This window comes from Coturnix japonica, chromosome 9 (genome assembly GCF_054131305.1).
Source record: "Coturnix japonica strain WE chromosome 9, WE-NBRP24, whole genome shotgun sequence".
Classification (NCBI taxonomy): domain Eukaryota; kingdom Metazoa; phylum Chordata; class Aves; order Galliformes; family Phasianidae; genus Coturnix; species Coturnix japonica.
Genome location: NC_140671.1, coordinates 29,915,223 through 29,937,726, shown reverse-complemented (window position 1 = coordinate 29,937,726; position 22,504 = coordinate 29,915,223). Strand labels below are relative to the sequence as shown.

The window sequence follows — 22,504 nt, the reverse complement described above, 5'->3', positions numbered from 1 at the left end:
TCTTGAATACAGTTACTCAAAACCAAAACTTTCTGCAAGCCATTAAGTAGCATTCCTTCATAAAACACAATCACAACTACTGCCAGCACTGCCTGCATTCACAGATCTGGGTTCAGAACTTGAAGCCCACACCATGGTGCCAGCTGTGAACTCCACAGCCAACAGAACCCTTCAGCCTGATGGTACCGGAGCACAGGGCACCCCAGGCATAGAAGGATGCTACCTGACAGGCAGAAGTTGTTCTAATCTGAAGCTGATATGTTTTCCAAATACACACAAGGTCTCAAACTGTATAATACTTGCCATGAATAATCAGCCCTTCCTCTCTGTTTTGACAATACAGTCGGAAGGCTTCTTCCAATTCCATCTGAGATGAGATGGTACATGGGTCACCTGAGGAGAAAAACAAGACATACAGATTTATAACTGAAATACTGAGTAGGCTACTTCATTGAGCATCAATGTTTTCTGTCAGTCACTTGAAATGTATCAGGCACTTTGATCAGATACAGAATGTAAGAACAAGTTACATAAAGGTGCACACAGATTTGAGTCTCTTTTGTTAGATTCAGAGAAGCAATCTATGACTGAATTGCAGCAAATAAACACAGGTGAATGTTATGGATACACACTTACAGCCTTTTCTGTTGTTTGTTTTCTGCACCCACACACTTCATCAGTGCAGAACAAGCTTTTAAATGCACTCAAAGGCAACAGCAACATGTTAGCCTCCTTCGTATCCCAAAACAGCCTAATAAGTAACTCAACCAACAAGTAAACTAAGTGGAGACACCCACCCTCAACAAAACCCAACCTCCTGCGCTACCTGAATCTCCCTTTCATCAGCCATCATGCAGTTCAAAACACATGCAGTGTTCTGTGGGCATTTATCAAGTTACTTTTCATTAGACTATTACATACAGCAATGAAACAACAAACTGAAATCTCTATAGCTGTCTACATGTTTGTCAGCCTTCAGATGAAGTTGAGTGCTAGTGCAATTGTGTAATCACAAGGCAGCTGTTAATAACCTACCAGCCAAGAGATCTGCCCATAACAAGTTACAGCTGCATCACACCCGAGAGTCATAAGCAGATATCTGAGTTGTTAAGAAAAGCAGACAGGTAGCAAAGGCACACAATGCCAAGCACTTCCATCCCGCTCCTACTCACAGCAACCAGAAGGCTCTATCTAACTTAAGGCTGTAGAGAAATGCCACATTTTGCAGCAAGAAGACATACTGAAAACCATCTCACATCATGATGACATCTCAGAGCCTACAGGAAGGGTAAAGAAAAGGGAAAATTCTCAACTGTTTTTTGAAGAAACACACTGATAAATCCTTTACATGCAGGGATAACTTGGAACAAGACCTGCCAACATCAGCCTTTCCTGCAGGAAGAAAGTAGGCAGCAGAGATTTGCCCAACAAATGATTTCAGCACGATTTTATGAACTCCATACTTTGTTAACATAAAAGCTCATACTATTTCTCCCCACACAGAAAATCCTTTCCTGTCATCTTCTTCTGGACATGTCATATCTTACATACACTTTGCCTCACACCAGACTGGTAAGCCAGTTTATTTCATACTTAGCTAGCAGATGATCTTAGAGGCCTTTTCCAACCTTAATGATACCATGATTGTTTTACACCAACAGGATATTAACAAACCAGGACAGACACAGAACAAAATCACTTATAATGAGAATTCTCAACATCCATCTTACACAAAAAACAAGAAATCTGGGAAGTTAAACGGTCTTCTGATACCACAACTGCATTACTTCCCAACAGCACATCCCAGAGGGGAATCACAATTCAGAAGACACAACAAGTCTCTTGCTGAATGGAGAATTTTGAGGGGTACAGCATTAGTACCACAAGTGTCTGAGGTCAATGTGTTCCTTGGCATTAAGTGTTCAAGCAAGTAATAACAAAACAGTTCAATTTCAGAGCCTTCACTTTGCAGATTTGAATTGGTTACAGTACAATCCTGATATTCTGAGTCATGTTTTATATGTAATCAGCAGGGGATGTAACCCTGTTCTATAAAGCAGGAAGTTGAAACAAAAGCAGCCCCACAACACGGCTGGCTTTTAAGTTTAATTTAATTTTAATTTAAGTTTAATTTAAGTTTGTTCAGTGCCTGTTTGTACCATAACAGACCAAAAATGAGAACTACCAAGCAGTATTTACTGTACCTTCGTCATCAATCCACTTGAGGGTAATTGGCTGCTCCTGTTGCAGATAGCACATCTCACGCACTTCATTACAAAGCTCATCATAGTTTATTGATGCATCCAGGTTTGTTATCAGGATGTCCCTGCATGACATGAAATCAAACTTCTGTCAGATTTATCTGCATAAACCCAAGTATTCCAACAATTCCATCTATGGATTCCAACCTGCAACACCACGCTTACACAATCAGCATTCTTCATATCAAACGCTCCCTCTAACATATGAATAATGATTACTCAAGTGACTGACATAACGCAATGAGAAGGACACATGTTTCCCTTCTGCTGTGTATTTATAGGCTTATATTACATGATGGTATGAAGCGCCACACCCAGAAACACACATACCTGCAGCCCTGGAACCCAGAGATAGACTGAACATAGTTTTATAACTTCCTCCTGCTTAGATTTAACTTGGATTCCTAAGCGATACCATCATTTACTATTGATTCCTATTGGTATTTTATTTAGCATACTATTAATTTCTATACAATTCTTTTAGCAGCTTCCTGAATGAACTCAGCCCTAATTCTGAAGCTTTCCAGCTTGATGTGGAAGAGGCCAAAACTCCACTCAATTCTACACTCACAATGCTGAGTTACTCAGCATTGACCTGGTAGGTAAACTCAACAAGAAAGCACCTCATTCCCAATTAAGTTTGGTGGAATTAATTTCATAATTACATTTAATTAGAAGCCCTTTTTTTCCAGCGTAATATTAAAAACCACAGTAGCAACATTTGCTTATTTGGGCAGGAAAGTATCAGAGAAGATTATTGAGTCTACTGCCAACACATGCCAGTAAATTCAAGCTAAACACTTCAAGCCTGAAGATTTACTTCAGCCAAACATTTAACTCCTCAAATGACTTAAAACTTCACATAAAAACGAGGCAGATCAAAGCAACCAGCTCACAAGGTCCTCGTTGTGGCAGCAAATCAATTAGGTTAAATCTAAAAACCAAACTTCATGCTGAAGCCATAAAGTGAGGCTTCCTGACTCTGTCAACAAGTGGCTGAAGCCATAAGGACCATGACTTGATTTATAGTCTCAAATCAGAGCTGCCAAAACAAGCACTGCAGAGATAACGGAAGCAGCTGCGTGTTAACATTTCATTGCACTACTCAAACTGCTGGGAGGGGAAAGAGGGGGAAGGAGACAGCAAAAATAAAAGGCAGATTAACAGACAACATGCAAGAGTTTACTTCTGGTATTTATTCACAGCAGGAAAATGCGTTTGTTTAAACTTCAGATGTTTAATTTAGTACAAATAGATCCTCGAGCTGCTTGCACTGCTTCATCTGACTCCACCGTGAGCATCAGGAGCAAGTAAGATTCTTTAACTTCTCATTTTTATCTAAATAAGTAATTTTACACCATTTGTGCACATTTTCCCCACTCAAGTCCTTCCTCCAGCAGCACATTGCGGGAATCTGGATGGGATTTCAATAACTCTAATTACCAGATGTTAACTACAACGACTTGGTTACTCTGTTAGCAGATCAGACTCTTGTTTGACAGGCATCAAAGTTAGGTGGGATACAAGAGAGATACAACAGGACACAACACAGAGATACAACAGGATACAATAGAGACCACACGGACTCACCCGCTGTAGTGCGCCTTCACCCTGATGCTATCTTTGTCCAGATGCACTTTGGAGCCCATCCTGCTGGGCATGGTCCGTGTTTATCACACCGACGTTACAGATCCTCTCCTTTAAGCCATAAAACTCGCCGTTCCAAAGCAGAACTCATCGAACCTACTGTGTACAAGTAGAAAGAAGAGAGGAAGCACAGTTCTAATAGAGAAACTAAGTTTTCTCCTCGACTTTTCAGCCTGTTCGCCCCGTTTTCCCAGCCCTATTTCCCACACAGCCCCATTCCCGGATCCCACCGAGTCCTATTGCGGCCTGTCCCGGCCTGAAGTTGTTTAAAGTCCCGTGTTGAAGTTCGGATCCAGCTCCAACTCCCGGTTCCCCACCCAGCCCGCAGCCCAGTCTCACCCTGTACCTCACAGGGCGGTTCTGTACCTCATAGGGCCGCTCTTTGTACCTCATAGGGCCGCTCTCCCCACACACCGCCCCATACCCCCCTCAGTCTCCCCGCCTTCCCCCCCCCTCCCACCCACCGGCTCCTGTAGCAACGGCGCCACCGCGACAAACATGGCGGACTAAGAGGACTAACCCCTCACACAGCCAATAAGATGCCTCCCGCTTTACCTGTCAGCCAATAGCGAGCTACGTCCCACCTGGAATCAATCCCCGCCGCCAATCGTAGGCCGAGGAAGCGTTACCTGGGAGAGGAGTTGTCATCGTGACCAATCAAAAAGCAGAATGGATGAGGAAGGCGAACACCTGCAGCCAATCAGAAAAAAGCAAGCGTTGAGCTGGCAGGTGTGGCGCCGAGCGGCCGCTAGGGGGCGCTGTGCTCACGTGGAGCCGAAGCGCCGTGCAATTAATAGCTCCCTTATGTTAATGGGGGAGTGTTTAAAAGCGGAGTTTTTGCATTAAAAAACACAGCCTCATTGAGTTCAATTGGTTTTTCTCTACGTTATCTGCGGGATCAGGAACCGTGTCAAGCGCTGATGGGACAGAATGGTCCCTTTATGAGTGCTGAGATGGAGAACTTCATTATGGGATGAAAGCCCTGGGGTTGGTTTATTTCCCTTATAATGTGTTTGATCTCTCGGTTCAATGGCTGCAAGGTCTATAGGGTCCATTCTATAGGAGCTGCCATTCCTATGCTTTATTAACACCCTACATTGATCCGTACCCCACTCAGACACACCAGGATTGTAGGGCAACACTCTAATTAATGGGAGCAATAGAGATACCCCCAGGTCCAGCCCTCATGTGTCTGTATGTCCTTCATGATATCAATACGACACATCCATGTCAGCTCCCACTGACACCAGATTTAGTTCATTTCTATTTATGCCATGAAAATAGAGTTGATGAAGGTTTTGTCCTTAGATAGATAATGGTTTTCAAATGGGGAAAAAACCACCCAAAAACATCTGAAATATCCAGAAGCTTCAGTTTTATTCCCAACCCCAATGGTTACACCACGCTCCTGTACCAAAGTCCCTCCTGTACATGAATCTGAATGGCCTTTATAATGTATGCAGCCACTTTCTCACTCATTACCCTGAATAAGCAGCCACTGTGCACCACGTCAGTGCTTTTATCCTGTTGTCTAATAACGTTAACCCCAACACCATGGATTACTTCATGCTCTATACGCTGTAGGAACTTGCTACCACTATTTTCTCTGCTGTATTTAGACAACCGGTTCCATTTTAGCATTGCCTTACCCTGCAAGGCAGTGAAAATAGCTAGAGAAACTGGGTACAGAATGAACCAATTACCTTCACGTATAAAAGGAGATGCACAATTTTATTCGTTTTCTGAGTAAGATGAAGTTGAATGCTTTAATTCAGTATGTAAGACTCAGGAACTGTGGTAAATAGCAGCACACGGGTACTGCTGGATGCACATACCTAATTGGAGGATGACAGTTTCTGTGTCTCTCAGAAGGTTTTTGCTTCTGTGGAACTCAAAGACTTAGTCAAGAGATCAGTGTAATAATGCCCATTGTGCAGATGATGCAATGAAATGACTCCAGGAAGGTTCACCCCCACGTCAGTGGTGAGTGGTCAGTGCAAAATCCAGGTGTAGGGCCAGGCTGATAAGATCCTTCTGGAAAAGATACAGCTTAATGATGGTTTGCACCTTCCAGCACGAGGCTGGCAGAAAGTGTTTCCATTATAACAGAAATAATCCTCAGCCTGACTTATGATGGGTCTATATTTTATATTAGAGTTCAATTCAGATTCATTAATTTTTCTTCATTGCATTCTCTTGCTTCAATGACATTGAACAAATCTGTTTAAGTTATGAATTTATGTTAAAATGCTCTTTTGGTTCTGGTCAGATGAAATCCATCCACGTGTCACAGATAGGTAAGGTGGGAGGGATAAGTGACCCAATGCTTGTTTCCTCCTCGTTGCAGTTCCATCTGTCACTCATCAGCCCATTTCAAGCCCAGCACAGCTCTTTCCTCATTTACATCTTGTGTCTTGTTTCATCTTGCAGCTCCCCATGTTCTCTTCCATAGCAGCTTCCACTGTCAAATAAGGGAAGTGAAGAAGCCTAACATTATGTCAGCCAGTGAAAAAAATTAAAATTGAATGACTTACAGCCATTTATGACATCTTTGAACTTTATTCAGCTTTTTAGTGCCAGATGCAAGAAGATTTTGTTTGCACGTAGGGCAGACTTGAAACTAATAGAAGAAATTCTAAAGTCCTTCCTGAAAATTGAGTTTGAGCTGCTTCATTACCAAGCACCACTGAAACTGTCAGTGATCCAACGCAGAGAGGCTGAGCTTTCCCTGTGTTTCTGAACCACTTCTGTCTGCTTTGGGACCCGGTGAAGTAACAAAGGTTACTGTGTTTAAGTGTTTAAACTTTCATTAGCGTAGATCTGAAACGTAACGCTGTCACTATTAACAATTCAGTAGAACTCTCTGTAGTGTATCATACTTCATGCTGTGACTAAGAGCACTCAAATGTTTTCAATACTTTATCTAAGACAAAGGAAAATTCAATAATCCCCCACTCACTTCTATTTTTACTTTTATCATGGGGGTTTTTGTGATTAAAATCTCCAGCTTTGCCATTTGCATTGAAGTCAGGCCATTCCACAGGAAAACTCTTGTGTGGAAGCTCAGAATGAGCTGTTCCACTATGAGAGATGAAATGCTCTGAGTGTGAGAGGCTGAACCTTCATTACTTACTGACCCTTCAGGTGGAGGAAAACCATGGTAGTTTAAGATTTAAACTTCTACAGTTATGTACATATAAAATGTTTTCTCATGGTAAGAGAGGAAACGAAAGGAGCTGGGATTGCTGAACATAGTACAGTTCTTAACATATCAAACCAGACTGGTAACCAACTGTTTCTCTTGCTGCTTTAGTAGGAATTGATTGCAGGAGTTTCTTGACTAGAAATGCCTCGGTGTCATTGGAAAATATTTTGAGATGGCACAATACAGTTCCAGCAAGGACTTTGTAGTGTGTAGGTACTGCTCAGTTCTTACCTCTTCACCAAGTTCTGGGTTTTTTTACATTGTGTAGGCAACCCAGTATATAACATTGACTGCTGCAAAAGCTGCTGGGAACACTGCTCTGGCATATATATCGATGGTATCAGCATCAATGGGCTTAAAGAGGGACTTCAGACCACTCTTTTTATCCAGTTTCAGCTCTTGCTGTTTAGTCTCTCCAGTCTCTATTTCTATTGTGCCGTATGATCCAGGCAGGCTTCTGGGGATTCGGTGCTGCCTGTTGGAAATGGCCAGTTCCTGGCTCACACCAGCTATGGAGAGGGAAAACAGAACAATGGCATTCTTCACGTTTACCTGCAAAGGAAAGAGGAAAACATATAACAGCAATGAATAGCACGGTATACTTCATCCAAACTATCCATGATACTGATATGGTGAAGTATAGATGAGAGAAATAAATGGTATTTATCATTTGCTTTGATAGAAAGACTCCTGAAAGCTTCTGTGCTACCACATCTATGGCAATAAGGAGAAAACTTTGCAATGCAGAGCCATTGCCTTTGCAAATCTTATCACACTACTTGGCTTACTGACCTCGCTGCTCTGCCTTCTCGCCTTGATCTTGTTCTTCTGCTTTTTCATGTAGTCAGCATTGAAGTGTGCAAAAGCATATTCCACCAGCGCAGCGAAGACAAACACATAGCATATCCAGAAGTAAACATCGAGTGCCTTGATGGCGGATGCTCGTGGAAGCGACGATCGGGCACTGACCATCAGTGTAGTCATTGTAAGAACAGTAGTTATGCCTGCAGTGTGGTATGAGAAAGCTCCTTTAGGTTTCACAGCACACCTTAATGAGTGCATTTACCAATCTCAAACTGAGGAATACTTTTCACAGTAGAAGGCCTTTAATAGTATGGTTTCTGATTTTCCAAATGGGATTTAAGGAGCTTGTAAGGGCTGCACATTTGTATGACTAAGGCAGCTCAGAACATCTTATCCTTGGTTTTCTTCTAGTTCTGGGTAAATAAAACAGAAGACTTACTCTCAAAAGCTTTTGTCTTACCTAATGACACCCTGGCAGGCACAGCTGACTGACTGATCCAGAAGGATACCCAAGACATGGCCACTAGTAAGATGGAAGGGACGTAGGACTGGATGATGTAAACACCTCGATTTCGTCGAAGGTGGAAGTGGAGACTCAGCCTCGGAAACTGACCTGCTGACAGAAAGTGGAGACAGATTCCAGCTGTGTGAGCTGCAGTTCAACCCATATGCAAAAGAACATTTCCTACAGTGATGCAGATCTACGTTCTTAAACAAAATTCTTTTGGCCAGGGATCACAAAAAAGCTTTTATGAATCTTTTTTGATTAGTCCTCATAAACTCTGCATGAGGGTTTATGCAGTTCTCATCAGCACAGTTAGCTAAGAATAGGTCAAATGATTTGTCTCAGGTCATATCAATGCCAGATCTGAAAATAAAATCATGAGCCTTCACAAATTACAGTATTGCTTCAAAATGTGTACTGTCTTATCATCTGCTGTAGAAAGTCCTCCAGATACTAAATTTAGGTTTTTTAAAAGGCCAAGTTAATTTCAAACTCAAAAAAGAGCTTAGAGGAGATGTGCAGCATAAATGAGGATCTGAATACATGAAAGAGGATGAAAAATCAGCAGGAAAGAAATGACTCCAATCTTTTACAAACATTGCAATAAAGCCAGTGATATACATACACACCACTGACTTCTACTGGGTGGAATTAGAATGATCTGACTGTATGTCATAAGCCTCGTAATATTAAGTCTAATGGAAATTTTCTTTATCCAAAGTTGCAAATTAGGTCAGGAAAATCTGAGTTATACCTTATCAAGCACTGTCTGACTATTCCATACAGTGTTTTCTCAAGCATATAGAGCTAAAAGACACAATACGTTACGGTGGCTACCTGAAAGCTAAAGGTTACCATTTCTTGCAAACATGAGCTACAGAAAATTCATATCAGAAACCTGACATTATTGAAATTAGTTACTTAGGAGGAGGGATTCTCCATTATAGAAATAGATTTTCCTGTATGAAAAGAATAACAGATACTGTCCCTGAATTGAAGACAGATCCTGTTACCAGATTTGAAGTTCATCAGTTCTGTTGTAAACTGGTAATTAGTAATTGTGAATTGAGCAAGCTGCAGCTTATCCAGCCCATGGATCTCATCCTGGTTTTCTGACCAGTGGTAGACAATGTCCTCTGAAGAGTAACCATCTGCCAAAAGAAAGCAGATTAAATGCAAAGCTCGGGGAAGAAATTAAGAACCTAGAGGGCTCATTGTGGAAGTGCTGTAATTGCTCCGCTACGCTGATTTTCATTGGTCCCATTGCAAACATGCTGCGATTCAGTCTAGATAATTCACTATCCTGGCAACATCAGTGTTTCCAGGGTCCCATCAGGGGTAGCTTTCCTACAGGGAGAATAATCCGAGTTGATTTGCACTGACTCACAATATGTGGTATGGCACAGTGCACTTCCGTGCCATGAGAAATGGCACAAGAGCAGAATAACTGCTGCTGTAGTGCTCAAACAAGGCTACCTGCTCCAGTCAGAGAACAGCAATATGGCACAGACCCATGTCCATCCTACAATGAATTAGCTAGCTTCACAGTCACCATGTATATCAGGCTATTATTTGCTGTAGTTTGGCATGGGTGTCAGCTGGAAGACAGGCACGGGGTACCGGGGATAGGAGAGAAGGATGGGAGATACATGAATGAATTTATGTAACATGCAAATCCATAGGAAATCAATCTTTGCTGGTGTTGTTGTTAATGCACAGTGCTACAAAACCACTGTCTTTCTTTTCACTTGTTTGTTGCACTGATATCTAAATCCTCAAATTCAATTAAAAGACTCAATCACCACCAAAATTCCCTGCAGAACTTGCAGAGGGAGGGAACTGATTGCTGGTTCAGTGTCTGCTGCCTCTACATTTGGTGATTACATAAGTAAAACTGAAGATTGCTATTTTTTGACAGGATAAAATGGTATTGTGGTTAATTGCCTAGAAAACAAAGTCAGGGCTAAGAAATGGAAAACAGAATCTTCAATCAATAGGGCAGTGCTTCTGCTCGGGAACCACTACTCACACATCCAGAGCCCTGAGCTCCTCTAGATTCCAAAATACATGTTCATTCTTCACTAACCTTTTTGCCAGTGCCTGAAATACTCTGATTGATTTTTGTGTAACAGATGGCTACGCAAAGGTTAGGCACAATCACATCCATTATAAACAGGGAATTCTTTCTTTTTCCTGCACTTTATTTCATTTATTTTCTTTCTTTCTTTTTTTTTTTTTTTTTTTTCCCCACAAAGGAAAAATAGCATACCAAATTTTGCCCGTGGGCTTCTCTACGTCTTGCTGGACTTGATGGAAACATCAGTAATGCTAGTGAAAAGGCTGTCACAGTTCCACTAGGCTTTACATAAAACACAAAGTTCCAGGACTGCAGGTTGTTCAGCTTCACTGAATTAAATCCCACATCTTTAAACTGGAGCTGAACGGGTATAGAAAAGTCCATCACTTGATGCACAGAGTAAGGGATGTGTGTTTGTACCCTCTCTTTCTAAACCCACTACATTTCACTGATTAAAGGAGAGTCACTCCTTCACGGTAAGAACCATATACATAGGCTTTAAGCAAAACACAGGTTACATGAAATGCTGTACTCAGCCCTTACAGCTCTCCAAGTCCAGCATGCATTCCTGCTCATCCATTGGGTACTTGGAGAGGTCCATGTCACACGCCACCGTTGAGGTAATCCTGTCCCAAGCAAAATGAACCAGTTAGTGGCATGCTGGCAGAGCTGTGGACTTGCTTTTTCCTTGGAATTCAAAGACTAAATGGAAAACTTTGTTCATTTCTTCCCTAAGGATGGCTTTGAACATAGAATTCCAATATGCACATCTCCATTTTTTAGGATAGCACACCATTCTAACAGATACTGAGTTCAGGAAAAGCACCCTTCAAAGTGAAAAATACTTCCTTCAATTTAAGTTATTAATTATTTCAGGACATTTTCCAGGGAAAAAAGAAAAAGAGTGAATACTTTCATAGTCTGTTCAGAGAGTGCAGAGGACACTTGCCCCCCGTCCTGCTTACCTTATGCTGTATAAGATGACTCCATCTGGCTGGAGCCTGATAAGTTTGTTTTCCACAGTCACGTCATGGAACCAGGCAGACTTGGCATTTACTATGAAAGTATCTGGCAACCAGAGCTTGTCCACAAAGCGGCTGTCCAGCCCCAGTGTTTCATTGGTGTGGTTGTAAGACAGGCGGTCATCTCGCCAGCTCTGGTGCAAAAACACTGTCATGGTGTATTCCTATGGCAGGAGACATCCCAGTTAACGAGTGATGCTGAACAAAGACGATAATGCCTCAGGACTTGGTCAAAAATAACTGAATTAGTTTAGAAATGTCCCCCGTGCACAAAGGTATTTTTATACTCTGCCACAGAACTGTCCACGCATTTTAATTTGTCATGTGCTTTTACCTGGGGTAATCCCAAGGTATCAAAGAATTACTCAGTCAGTGGCACAGATACCACATTGCAGGAACTGCATACGTTGCACTGAGGAAAACTTGTTCATTTATCCCCATAAGCACTGCCTTTGTTTTTGGAGGATTTTAAAGGCAAAACTAAAGAAATCAGGTGAATTTTTGTATTGGTACTAATGGTACTAATTGGGTTTTAAATCCAATCTATTGTGCTTCAGGAACACACACATCTTGAGTCTTTTCATTGCCAGCTTCTGCCCAAAGAGAATCTGCCCGTGTCTCAAGATACAAAGTTTGTTCTTGGTGGGATCTTCTGTCATTGTTCCCACTAAAGACACACAGGGGAGCAGCTGCCTCAATTTCTCCTTCTGCACCATCTGTCACTGCACCACAGACATTCACAGCTAAGTGTAACTCACAACGTACCATGTTCACTTCTGAGATGTGGTCAATGCTGGCTACTTCAATTGCAAGAGCAACATTAACAGGAGGACCTGAGGAAAAATGTTTGAATGACATGATTTACATCATCATAGCAAGCTGAGTGTGGAGATGACCAAAGACTGTTAACTTTTTCATAGAGTGAATTCATAGAAGCATTTCCACTGTGTCCCCAGTTTTCAACTGAACACCTCCCTTCAGTGCTAAAGGAAATGCAATGCAGTCACAACTACTGGAGCTTACGTGATCTCTCCTAGAAAACATGACATTTAGGGTCAGATAAGACACTGTGCCCTATCTGTACAACAGGAATTACTGCCACAGCATGATCCAAGATGACTCCAACTTAGATACCAGCAGTTTAAGAGCTGTAGCAGCAAGAAGGCTGCGCTGTTAATTTGTGTTTCAAATGGCAAAATAAATACGTTGTTTGCTACTGTTTGCAGGATCCAAGTATAAAATTAACACAACTTTTCAATCATGCAGAGGATGAAGTTGAGATAAATGTCAGAGGGTAAAATAACTGTAAGAAATAAAAGGCGTAACTCTCCATTTCTCACCTCCAATCCCAGGCCTGAAATTACGTGCGTAGCCTTTCATCAAATCATCCAGGTTGGGTAACCAGGATATTTCGATGTTGGAGCCTATGTAATCTCCGATGTCAGTCATGGCTCTGGGAAAAGAGAATAAGGAAAATCAAGATACACTGAATACTGCATGAAACGCAGCTATCTGGGCAGCTGGATTGAGTGGAGAAAGTGAGGATCAAGAAAGGATGGATCTCTTCAAATGCAGTGTAAAAAATTATAAAAATTACTCAACTGGAATTTGGATTGAACATCTTTGATGCTGTGAAAAGCCCCATTAGCCCTCTGAAAATGGAAAAGCAATGCTAAGCAGGTGGTGTACGGATACCTGTGTGATGCACATGTATGGTCTAAAAGTGATCAATAGAAAACAGTGAACCATTGAAAGTGGCATCTCTGCACTGTAGATATTCCATAATCTCTTACAAACAAGGCAAGCTCAAATTCTCTTCGAAACTGAGCCAGCAGGCTTCATTTGCAGCAGATCTGTGCCTGCTCACATAATCCCTCTTGCCAGCGCTGTGATTGACACAAAAGGAATAGATAAATGGAGGACTGTGACAACGTCTACCACAACTATTTGCACAGAATTGCCAGTGGTTTGGGAGAGGCATCCATCTGGGTGCAGGTATTGTACTGGAGCTTTCTGAGCACTGCTTGAGCATCGCCCCCTGAGGCCAGCAGTAAATACAGTGTTTGAGAGATCTATGTCACTACTGACTGAAAAGAAGCTTGTTAAACACTGACGAAAGACTGCAGAGTAATACACCATAAATATATTCTGCCTTGGTACTTACATAATTTTCTTAGAGTGTTCATGCGACATTGACCCAAATAAAGCACATGGTTTTTCTCTCCAAAATATGCCAGTCCGGGCATTCAGCTCAGCATGTGCCGTTACTTCAAGCTCTTCTGAGTAAGGATCTTGGCAGGCTCAATGCCATATAATTTGGGATAACATTTAAACAAAGGCGTTGAAGATTTATAATAGATGTGGTAGAGGTGGGTTTTTTTGTGCTGTTTCCTGTGTGCTGCTCTCACATCCTTCCCCGTGTCAGTCATCACTTAAATAAAACTATTGTTTCGCAGTGCTTTGCAAGATCCAAGTGCTAAGGGCTGGCTTTCGTCTGCAAGACCATCCATCACTGCACTTGTTGAAGTCTTTAATTCCTGTTCCTCGCTCTCCTATTTCTGAGAGCACTGAGGGTGTTAATACAGAAAACCAAGAATTATTTAAATAAAGACTTTGGCAGATGAGGGAACCAGACTGTCTTGAAAGTGCTTTGTTTAGAGATGTACTCCCTTGTGTGAGTGTGCAGCAATTATCCCGTGTCAGTATTCTCTTGTAGTTGCATTTTGGAGAGTCAGAAAGCTAAAAGGAAGTTAAAATGACAGAGCTGGGTTAAAAAACTGTGGGCCGTAGCTTGCAGTGTTTTAAGCAGATTACCATCTAGAGGGAGTTTTACTTAAATATCCATGACACAATTAAAAAGGATCTGATTTCTATTATTAATAAAGCCTTAAGGTCACATCAGTGTAACAAATGGGTTGAAGTTAGTAGAGCTATATGCACTTAACACCAGTAGGAGTTACAGAAGTATTACACTGCACCCAGTCCCAGTGCTTTAAAGTGACATAAAGGATGGTGGGAGAATGTCATTCATCCTTCATAAGCAGTGGGGATTATACGTGGCCTAAAATATTGTTCATGTTTTTTACCTGAAGAAGGAAAACCAGCATAGAAAATATTCACCGGAAAGGATTAACTTTCTGTAATGTAAGCAGCAAAGATTAAAAGAAAGGAAACCACTAATAGTGGAATTAGCAAATTTGCTTCCTAATGTAGGCTGCTGTCAAGCTTGTTTTAGTAAGAAAAGGAATTTGTAAAAGTAAGCTGTTGGCTTGTAAAATCCAAGGGCTACAACAGCTCATCCAAAAGCTTATCTTTACATTGCACCAGGGCAGAGCGGGATGCCCAGGTGGCTGAACAGCTCTCTCATGTGTCCTATCAGTACCCTGGAAGCCATTCTCAGATCTGAAGCTGAGGAAGATGCTTTGTTATCTCAGCTCTTAAGACGCATCTCATTTCAAGCAGAGAATCTGAGAATATATTTCTGTCTGTACAAATGTGGTTTCAGCATTGTGAGAAGTTCAGCAGAGCTGGTTGTTAACATCAGAAAACAGATAACTGCTGTTTAAACTGTGATAAAGAATTAGTACCTTTATATAATAGACAAAGGAGAGAGGAAATCACTACTTGGTAGACCTGGGAATGCTATAAAGCTCTCCCTCTGCCTGACAAAATTGTCCTTGTCACAAGTTGCGAAAGCAACTCTAAGCAACAGATCACAAATGACAGAGCAAAGAAACCCATCTCCTTTAGAGCTGAGTATTCTCAGTTCTAGAATCAAAATCCATATTTACTAGAATCCTTCCTTTTTAAGATGACATCTTCTACCAGCTGCTATGGGACCAAGATATCCTATTCATCTGGAATGATCTGGAGAAGCATCAATCAACTTGGATGGCGTGTCTTGTTAGAGGCTTCAGGCAAGTGAGATATCGGCCTATCTTCACTGCCTTCAGGAACACTGCTTGAAAATGGCTAGATATTTATCAGCATTACTAGAAAAAATCTGGTACTTAAACTGAAGGAAGGAAAGAGGCACTCGATATATTCTGTGTGAACAGGTGCATTACAAAGGCTCAGTAGGATACAACATTAGTAATACTGATTTTGCATGACAGTGCTGGTAGCTCCAGCAGTGCAGAAGGCTCAGCAGCATCTCTGTGACCATCAAGATAACCATTTCAGATCACACTTGCAAGGAGAGTGCTCTAACCTTTCGGCAAAGACACACTGCAGTGAGATGTGGAAAATCCCTTTTTGCATCTCCCATTGCTGTTTTAAATCTGCTAGCCTGACATTGCATTTGGGACAGCGGCATAGTCGCTGTACCAATCTTATGATCTGAAAGATGGAGATACCAATTTGACTGATAGTGAGGACTGGGGTGGAGTATATTTCCTTATCTGTGAGATAATCTTTTGGGGGCATATGGCCCAGATGTCACCACCACTCAAGAAAACTTCTTTCTTGAGAAAAAGACAAGGAATACCCAGCAGGGTCAGTGAACAATCTGGCTTCTGTCAAGCTCCAGGATTATCCAGGGCGCTGTGTGCATCCTTCCATCTGCCATTCCTGACTCTAAGTGAGGCTCGCTGTAAATATGTTCTGTATTTTGAAATGTAATTGCAAAAGCATTAGGCTTAATTCATGGCAACCTTTTGAACATCAAAGCTCCATCAAAGCGCTAAAACTCTCCGAGTTTTAAGCGACAGAAAATAGACCGCCCTGCATATATGCACGTGTTAAAGCTCCTCCATTTCCATGACTAGAAGTAAAAGACTGAGGAGGGTACACTGCGGAAGAGCAACTGTATGCAAACATATTAAAGCCATTTAATATTGTAGGTTTCTAAATATGAAAGACACACCTATTTTTAATTAGAGATTCATTATGAGACTTCTATTATTGCAGCTTCCAAAGTGCATCAAACGCTGATAAAACAGTCTCTCCCCAAAGCTGGCAATCGTAGAACTGCCAATTTCTTGCCACTGATCATGCCTCAAGCAGACCAAAAATCTGTTCCCAAAATGTTCACCTGCAAACAGCACTGGCATAAGGAGGATGTGCTGACTGAGGTTGAATCAGGCTCATTCAAACAGCACACGACCGAGAATTGCACCAAATGCAGCTCTGTTAAGCACTCTCACAGGGTACTCAAACACTCCTTGAGGAAGCAGGCTGTGTGCCTTCTCCTCTCCTCTGCCAAACCTCAGCATCACTTTAACAGGTAGCTTTGCCTCTGGGAGCATCTCATGTGGTGCCACCAAGTTCAGGATTCTCTGAAACCTTCCTCATGTCACTTGGCAGGGCACAGCTGCACATCACACAGGGAACTCTGCGCCTTTGGATGTCCTCTGTCACAGGAACCATGAATAAATCACATTTAGAAAACAAAATCAGAGCAATAATTATGTTTCTTTTGGTAATTCAGCCTATTATTATTAAACCACAGTCTCAGTAAGATGCTGCTCTCTATAAAACCCTCTAACAAATGATAATTCGTATGCCAGGGCTCTAATAAAGAGAAATAAGAAAGTTAATGTGCGTCTTGGGCTCTTCCAAGAAGAATTATTTCATGCATCAAAAGCCACCTACGTGTGAGTAATTTTAGTGATGCAGAGGTAAACATCTGTTCCTAATTCCATTAAAATTCTCATCAAAAGGACACTTGCAAGCAAGATTACCGACTTGTTACAGGATTAAGGAAGGTTCTACCATAGCCGTGCTAAACCCTGAATCATCACAAAACTGCTGTACCAAACAGAGCAGCTTTCTTTGAATATTGAATGTCTTACACTTGGGCATATTTGGAAAACTGCTGCAAACTGAACAGCTCGAAATTCAAAAGCCAGACTTCGCCTTTCTGTGCTCTGTATATTTCTGTGTCTGTATATTGCTAACAAACAACGTCACCATTGTGTAACTGGAGGAAGAAAACCAAGTAGCAGGCAATTAACCCAGCATCATTTATCTAAAAAATTACAGGTTGCACATATCCTGGCAGTAACTGTGCCTGGAAACATGAGGACAGAGGCTGAGAAGATGGATTGCTTCTTAGAATTGCTTCTTTTTCTTTCCTTCTTTTTAATATCCAAACACTACTTTTCAACTGAAATCCTCAATCCCTGTCCGAGTTCAGATCATTCAGGATCACTGAAATGATGGGAAGATCTTGATGCCTTTTGGTCATAATATCTTCTCTGCCTTCAGTGTCACACCGTGTGGCCTCAGGGCTTGGAGATGTCAGGGCATGGCCCAAGGTCATGGGATACACCACTGTGAGCCCTGGACAAGAGCAGCCGACACTTCCTCTGATGTGAGATCCTTTTCCTTCCCAAAGTGAATGATAAGATCTCTGTAATTAATCCCAAAGGCCACGACTGCATTGTTATGTCTCTGCCTCGTACACCACCCTGAAGTTATCAACCATGTCTATAATACAGAAGTGGGAAGACCCCTTAAATATCACAGCCACCAGTGCTCTGGGTGATGTAGGCATGTTTTTGCATGCAGCAAGTCCTTTTTAACTCCCCCTCTGCTTTCATTGCATAATCTGGCAAGCTTTTTCCAAATCCAGCCTCCAGATCAGTAGAGAATATATAGAGAGCATAGCTGGTTGCCTAGCTAACACCTTCTGACTGAATGCGACTGCGAATCGCAAACCTTCAGCTTTGGAATTTATTATTCAAAAAAAAAAAAAACGTTGTTCTTCAAACTTTTCCTGAGGTGTTCACCAGCCCCATCCCTTCCTGGATGCCCGGACGAGCTCTGACCGCCGGGACGGCCGCAGTCGCCGCTGTCCGAACGGCTGCGGGGGCGGTCGGGGGGGTCGGGGCTGCACGGCGCGGTGCGGAGCTATCGCCAAAAGGGATTGCCCGTAATGTAGAGCGAGTGCAGCGAGAACTCTTCCCCGGGCATCCTGTTCGAAGCACGCCCCGCGATTAACACAAGTAACCGCTGCTCGTCCGCCCCACGTCCCCCCTCGGTGCTGCCCCGTTCCCTCTTCCCCGGGGCAGCACAAGCAGGGAATGGGAAGGGGCTGTCTTACCTGATGCATCTGTGCTGCTGGGTGCACAGTAGGACCAAGGCAGGAAAAACCCAGGTGAGGAATTCCATTTTACTCCCACGTATTAGATCGCGGCGCACAAAACCCCGGCTCCCCGGCTCTTTGGGCTGCTCCGAAGCTCCGCCGGTGTTGCCATCCTTCCTGCGGCAAGTTGAGGTTGTTTCAGCTCCGTATCTCTACCGGGCAGCAGCGACAGCCCCCGCCGTGTCGTCCCCCCGTTCCGCTGCTCTCCCCTGCTCCGCTCGGTGCCTCCCGGCCCGGGGCTGCCCTGCCGGGCTCCGTCCCACCGGGAGAGCCGGATGGGGGCAGCGGGATCGACTCAGCAGCGCCTCGCTCCTCCTCCGCCCGGCCGCTCAGCGGGCTGCCGAAAATAGCCCCTGCAATTACAGCTCCATCCCACCCAGCGCGGGAGAAAGAGAACTAAAAGTGTTGCCGAGACTGCGGGCATGTCCCGTGTAAATCATCGCCGGGAGGAGAACGAGGAGCGAGGCGGCCCGGGCTGCGTGCGGGAGGGAGGGAGGATGCGGGAGGGAGGATGCGGGAGGGCCGCCCCCTCCGCCGCCCCCCGCCCGCTCCCCCCGGCCGGGGGGGGATGCTACGCCCGGGACGGGGGATGCTGCGATCTCCGCTCTCTCTATAAGCTGTCTGTCCCCGACCGGAGGTGCGACGCCGAAAGCGGCGGAGTCTGGGGTGTGCGAACTTCTGCCTCAGCGCTTTCATCGCTCCGGAGCGAACGGCTGAGGTCAGCGGGAGGCAGATGACAGCGCTGCGCAGCCCAACCAGCACAGACTCACTCGCGTTTCGGTACCGGGCCGCGCTGCCGGGGGTTGTGGGTTCATGACCTTCTCCTCCATCTTCGCTCTTTTCTTCTCTCCTCCTCCTCCTCCTCCTCTGCTTTTTGCTGCTGTTCAGTCCAGAATGGCAGTTTTCAAACCAACCCACAAAGGAAACACTGTGTAGGAGACATTCTAAAGACATTGTATGGCAAAGCAAAAATGAACGCGTGGATCCTTTAATCCAACCAAAGGATGCCCGCCAGGGTAAAGTGCTTGGTTTGCCCTTTTTGTATGGTTGACTTTTTTCTTACTGATGAACAGGGACACGTGTCAGAAATGGGTAAGAACGAGGTGGGGTTTCATTTGGGATCTTTAGGTCACACCTGCCCCTAATGCACACCAGGACAAGACCCGTCGGCTCTCACAGTTGAACTGTTGGATGAAAACTGCTTTGTTGGAGGAGGGAAACCAAAAGCTCATTGATGGAACCTACAGGATGAGATACAGAACAGGAAGATTTTGTCTCCCTGTAAAACAGCAGATTTACACCTTTCAGGATATTTTCAGTTGACATTTTTTCCGACTCTGCCGTTCCGTGAGCTGTGCACCTACTCTGAGAACTCCTCGGTGCTGCTTTTCTCTGGCGAGACAGCTGTCATCAAACCCACTAGTGAAAGATGAGCAGGCATTGCTATGTCTTCAGAATACCTCTGTTAAATAGCAGAGTAGGTGTGCGGACATGCAGAATGACTTTGGATAGTACGTATCTGGGTGCATCTATATGCAGACAGGAAAACCACAACAGTCTGTTATATAGAGAAATCTATGGATGTATGCCCCCACTCAATGGGAGTAATTCCTATTAGCCAAAGGGAAAAGAGAGGATAAAATAATACTGATACGGTATATTCAATTTCCTACAATTCTAGCAGAATATCCCAAACTCTTTAGAGTCAATGACAGATTAAAACTGCTCAAGAGAGAGATTAAAAAACAATTAAAACTGCTATTAAAGCATCAAAACAAAGCAAATAAGCTCCCTCAATCTTTCTCATCTAATCCTCTTGAAAATAATTGAAGCTTTCCTTTAGCTGCTGGCTTAGAACTGTCAGATAGTCTCAAAAAGATGGCCCTCAACAGCCATTTCTCCTTAAGACTTTGTCATTCTGTTGGCTTGCCACCTCTCCTCAGTCCCTATGGCTGCAGGCACAGCTTTTCTGGGACTATTTCTGCCTCCTGACTTCACACACTGAGTTCAGATGGGTCATCAGAGACCGAAGGACAGCCCAGCTGCACTGCAACAGCTGCAGCCTCCTTCCCATTATGTCCTAAGAGGGATGGGTGGCCCCATTGCCATCAATGCCAAGAGCTCACATCACCACACCGAAGTTCCGTGCACCCCACAGATCATTAGCCGAGTTCTCCCACGATTCCACATAAACAGCTCGTGAAAGACTGTTGTGGCAACGTCGCCAAATGTCTCTGGAAACATAAATTACACACATATGCCTATTTTTATAAATGAGATTTGGAAATATCCGTAGCAATCATATGGTGGGAATATTTAGCTTCTTTCAGAGGTTGCACAGAAATGATTCCTCTCTCTCTGTATTGATGTCCCACAGCCCCAGCTCTGGCCAGGAGTTAAGGACTGGGATGAGCACAGCTTTGTGGTTGTCCTCAGTGAGGCTTCCCTCGGTGTTCTGCTGATATTTACACTCAGACATTGGTCTGTATTGTAGAAATTGTTTTACATAATCTGAGGCACATTGAAAAAAAAAATTAAGATTCCGTTATTGGCATGTCTTGCTGCCAAACAGCCAGAAACCTCCATAGAGGAGCTGCTGTCACCTTGGAAACGTTCAGAAGGAAGAACCAACTGCCTGGAGAGCAGCACAGAGCCATGCAGCCACCACAGCGTCCAGCTCCATAGTGTTACATGGTGTTACACTGGGGCCCAGTTGGTGCTACAGAACTTCACCAAAATGCCTCTCACTTTAGGATTTCAGTAGGATTTCAATTGATTCGTGCTCACTTCTGCCCTGCTTTCTCAGAGGTGTATCACGCACAGCTGTGCCTATGGGACCTGAGCATCACTGAGTGCCTCTGTGCACCTCCTGGAGCTTAAAGTGGGGGTGGATCCATTGACTCTCAACGGAGATAGGAGCTTGTGTGGGGAACCGTAACTTGGCACCTCTAGGGGGACTGCAGGTATCTCTTGTCTTCTCCCATGTGCATGTGAGAGCAGAATGCTGGTGACAAACGGTTCACCACCATGCCCTGCACTCTCTTACAGTTGATAGCGAAGGTACCAATTAGCTGTTATTTTTTGACTCAAGCTGGTTCCGTTCACAGAGGTCACGCTTGTCTTTATTGATTACTGAGGCTGATCCTGGGATGTTGTCGCTACGTAAACGAGCCGAGCAGACTCAAGCAGCCACACTCACCCTCCGGGCCGCCCCTCCGGCTCATCCCACTGCATCCCCCGGTGCCGCCGCGTGGTTCGCTCCGTTGCCGGGGCAGCGGCCGGGCTCGGGGCGGGCCGGGGGTCGTTGAGGCTCCTTTGGCCGTGAGGGGCGTCCCGGCAGCGCTGAGGCTTCTCCGGGTACATCGCTCGTGTGGGGGGTTTGTTCTTCGTGCAGTCCCGCTTTGCCTTTAAGGTGGCTCTGGGCGTTTAGTTCTCGTATATCCTGTACTTGGCACTCCACTGTGTACCTCTTTTGTTCCCTAACCAGATAAAAGTGCTTTCTTCTAGGTTTCTTTTATTAATAAGCCACTTACTATACATATGAAAATGCTTTAGCAGTGTCCTTACTTCTCCGTAGGAGATTTGTGGAAGTTAATGCTCAGAATTTGTGACTGTATCCCAGTACTACGCACACCTTAAATGTTTACCGAATGTTATGGATTTACCTCTTAACACAGGCACCGACCTGATGGCTTCCTGGAGATCTCTGTGTACTTACCGACTTGCAGCCGTCTCCACGTCAACCTGCTCGCTGTGACGGAACATGGAAAGCAGTGAGCCCGGGGGTGGTGATGAAGAGGAACCAATTCTCATCCCGTTTCTGGAAGAGGAAGGCAACGGTGCGGCAGCTCAGAGCTCTGACCTGAGAGAATATGAAGAAGGTGAACATGAGAAAC

General features: G+C 43.9%; 3 protein-coding genes across 15 annotated transcripts in view; 1 reads left to right on the top strand and 2 right to left on the bottom strand.

The window, feature by feature from the left end:
• Window positions 1-4,569, bottom strand: part of PRKCZ (protein kinase C zeta) — a 34,207-nt gene extending 29,638 nt beyond the window's left edge. Inside the window, exons 1-4 of one of the 6 annotated variants that reach the window (XM_085509132.1) lie at window positions 4,464-4,569; window positions 3,852-4,007; window positions 2,205-2,326; window positions 304-393 (exon numbers count right to left, since the gene is read on the bottom strand). In XM_085509132.1, the coding sequence (XP_085365258.1) occupies window positions 304-393; window positions 2,205-2,326; window positions 3,852-3,922 (283 nt within the window). In that variant the 5' untranslated portion in view covers window positions 3,923-4,007; window positions 4,464-4,569. Of the gene's footprint in view, window positions 1-303; window positions 394-2,204; window positions 2,327-3,851; window positions 4,008-4,138; window positions 4,430-4,463 lie in introns of those variants that run through there. The other 5 variants (XM_015882475.3, XM_085509130.1, XM_085509131.1 and 2 more) reach the window with 5 other exon arrangements.
• A 697-nt stretch (window positions 4,570-5,266) lies between these two features.
• GABRD (gamma-aminobutyric acid type A receptor subunit delta) lies at window positions 5,267-22,465 on the bottom strand. 7 transcript variants are annotated; one of them, XM_015882199.3, is made up of 10 exons: window positions 22,327-22,465; window positions 12,862-12,974; window positions 12,287-12,354; window positions 11,465-11,685; window positions 11,043-11,125; window positions 9,436-9,573; window positions 8,378-8,533; window positions 7,906-8,117; window positions 7,345-7,665; window positions 5,267-6,369 (listed from the first exon to the last, which is right to left on the bottom strand). In XM_015882199.3, exons 1-9 carry the CDS (start codon window positions 22,419-22,421, stop codon window positions 7,369-7,371), a joined length of 1,383 nt encoding a protein of 460 aa, XP_015737685.1. In that variant the 5' UTR covers window positions 22,422-22,465; the 3' UTR covers window positions 5,267-6,369; window positions 7,345-7,368. The 7 variants fall into 7 exon arrangements, with proteins under 7 accessions (XP_015737685.1, XP_085365233.1, XP_015737684.1 ...); XM_085509107.1 differs by lacking the exon at window positions 22,327-22,465 and adding an exon at window positions 18,567-19,088 and having other exon boundaries at window positions 8,378-8,530; XM_015882198.3 differs by having other exon boundaries at window positions 5,267-7,665.
• CFAP74 (cilia and flagella associated protein 74) overlaps window positions 21,871-22,504 on the top strand; it is a 30,395-nt gene continuing 29,761 nt past the window's right edge. The window contains exons 1-2 of one of the 2 annotated variants that reach the window (XM_015882180.3): window positions 21,871-21,965; window positions 22,286-22,489. In XM_015882180.3, coding sequence (XP_015737666.1) covers window positions 22,372-22,489 — 118 coding nt within the window. In that variant the 5' untranslated portion in view covers window positions 21,871-21,965; window positions 22,286-22,371. The remainder of the gene's footprint in view (window positions 21,966-22,285; window positions 22,490-22,504) is intronic. The other variant, XM_032448799.2, reaches the window with a different exon arrangement.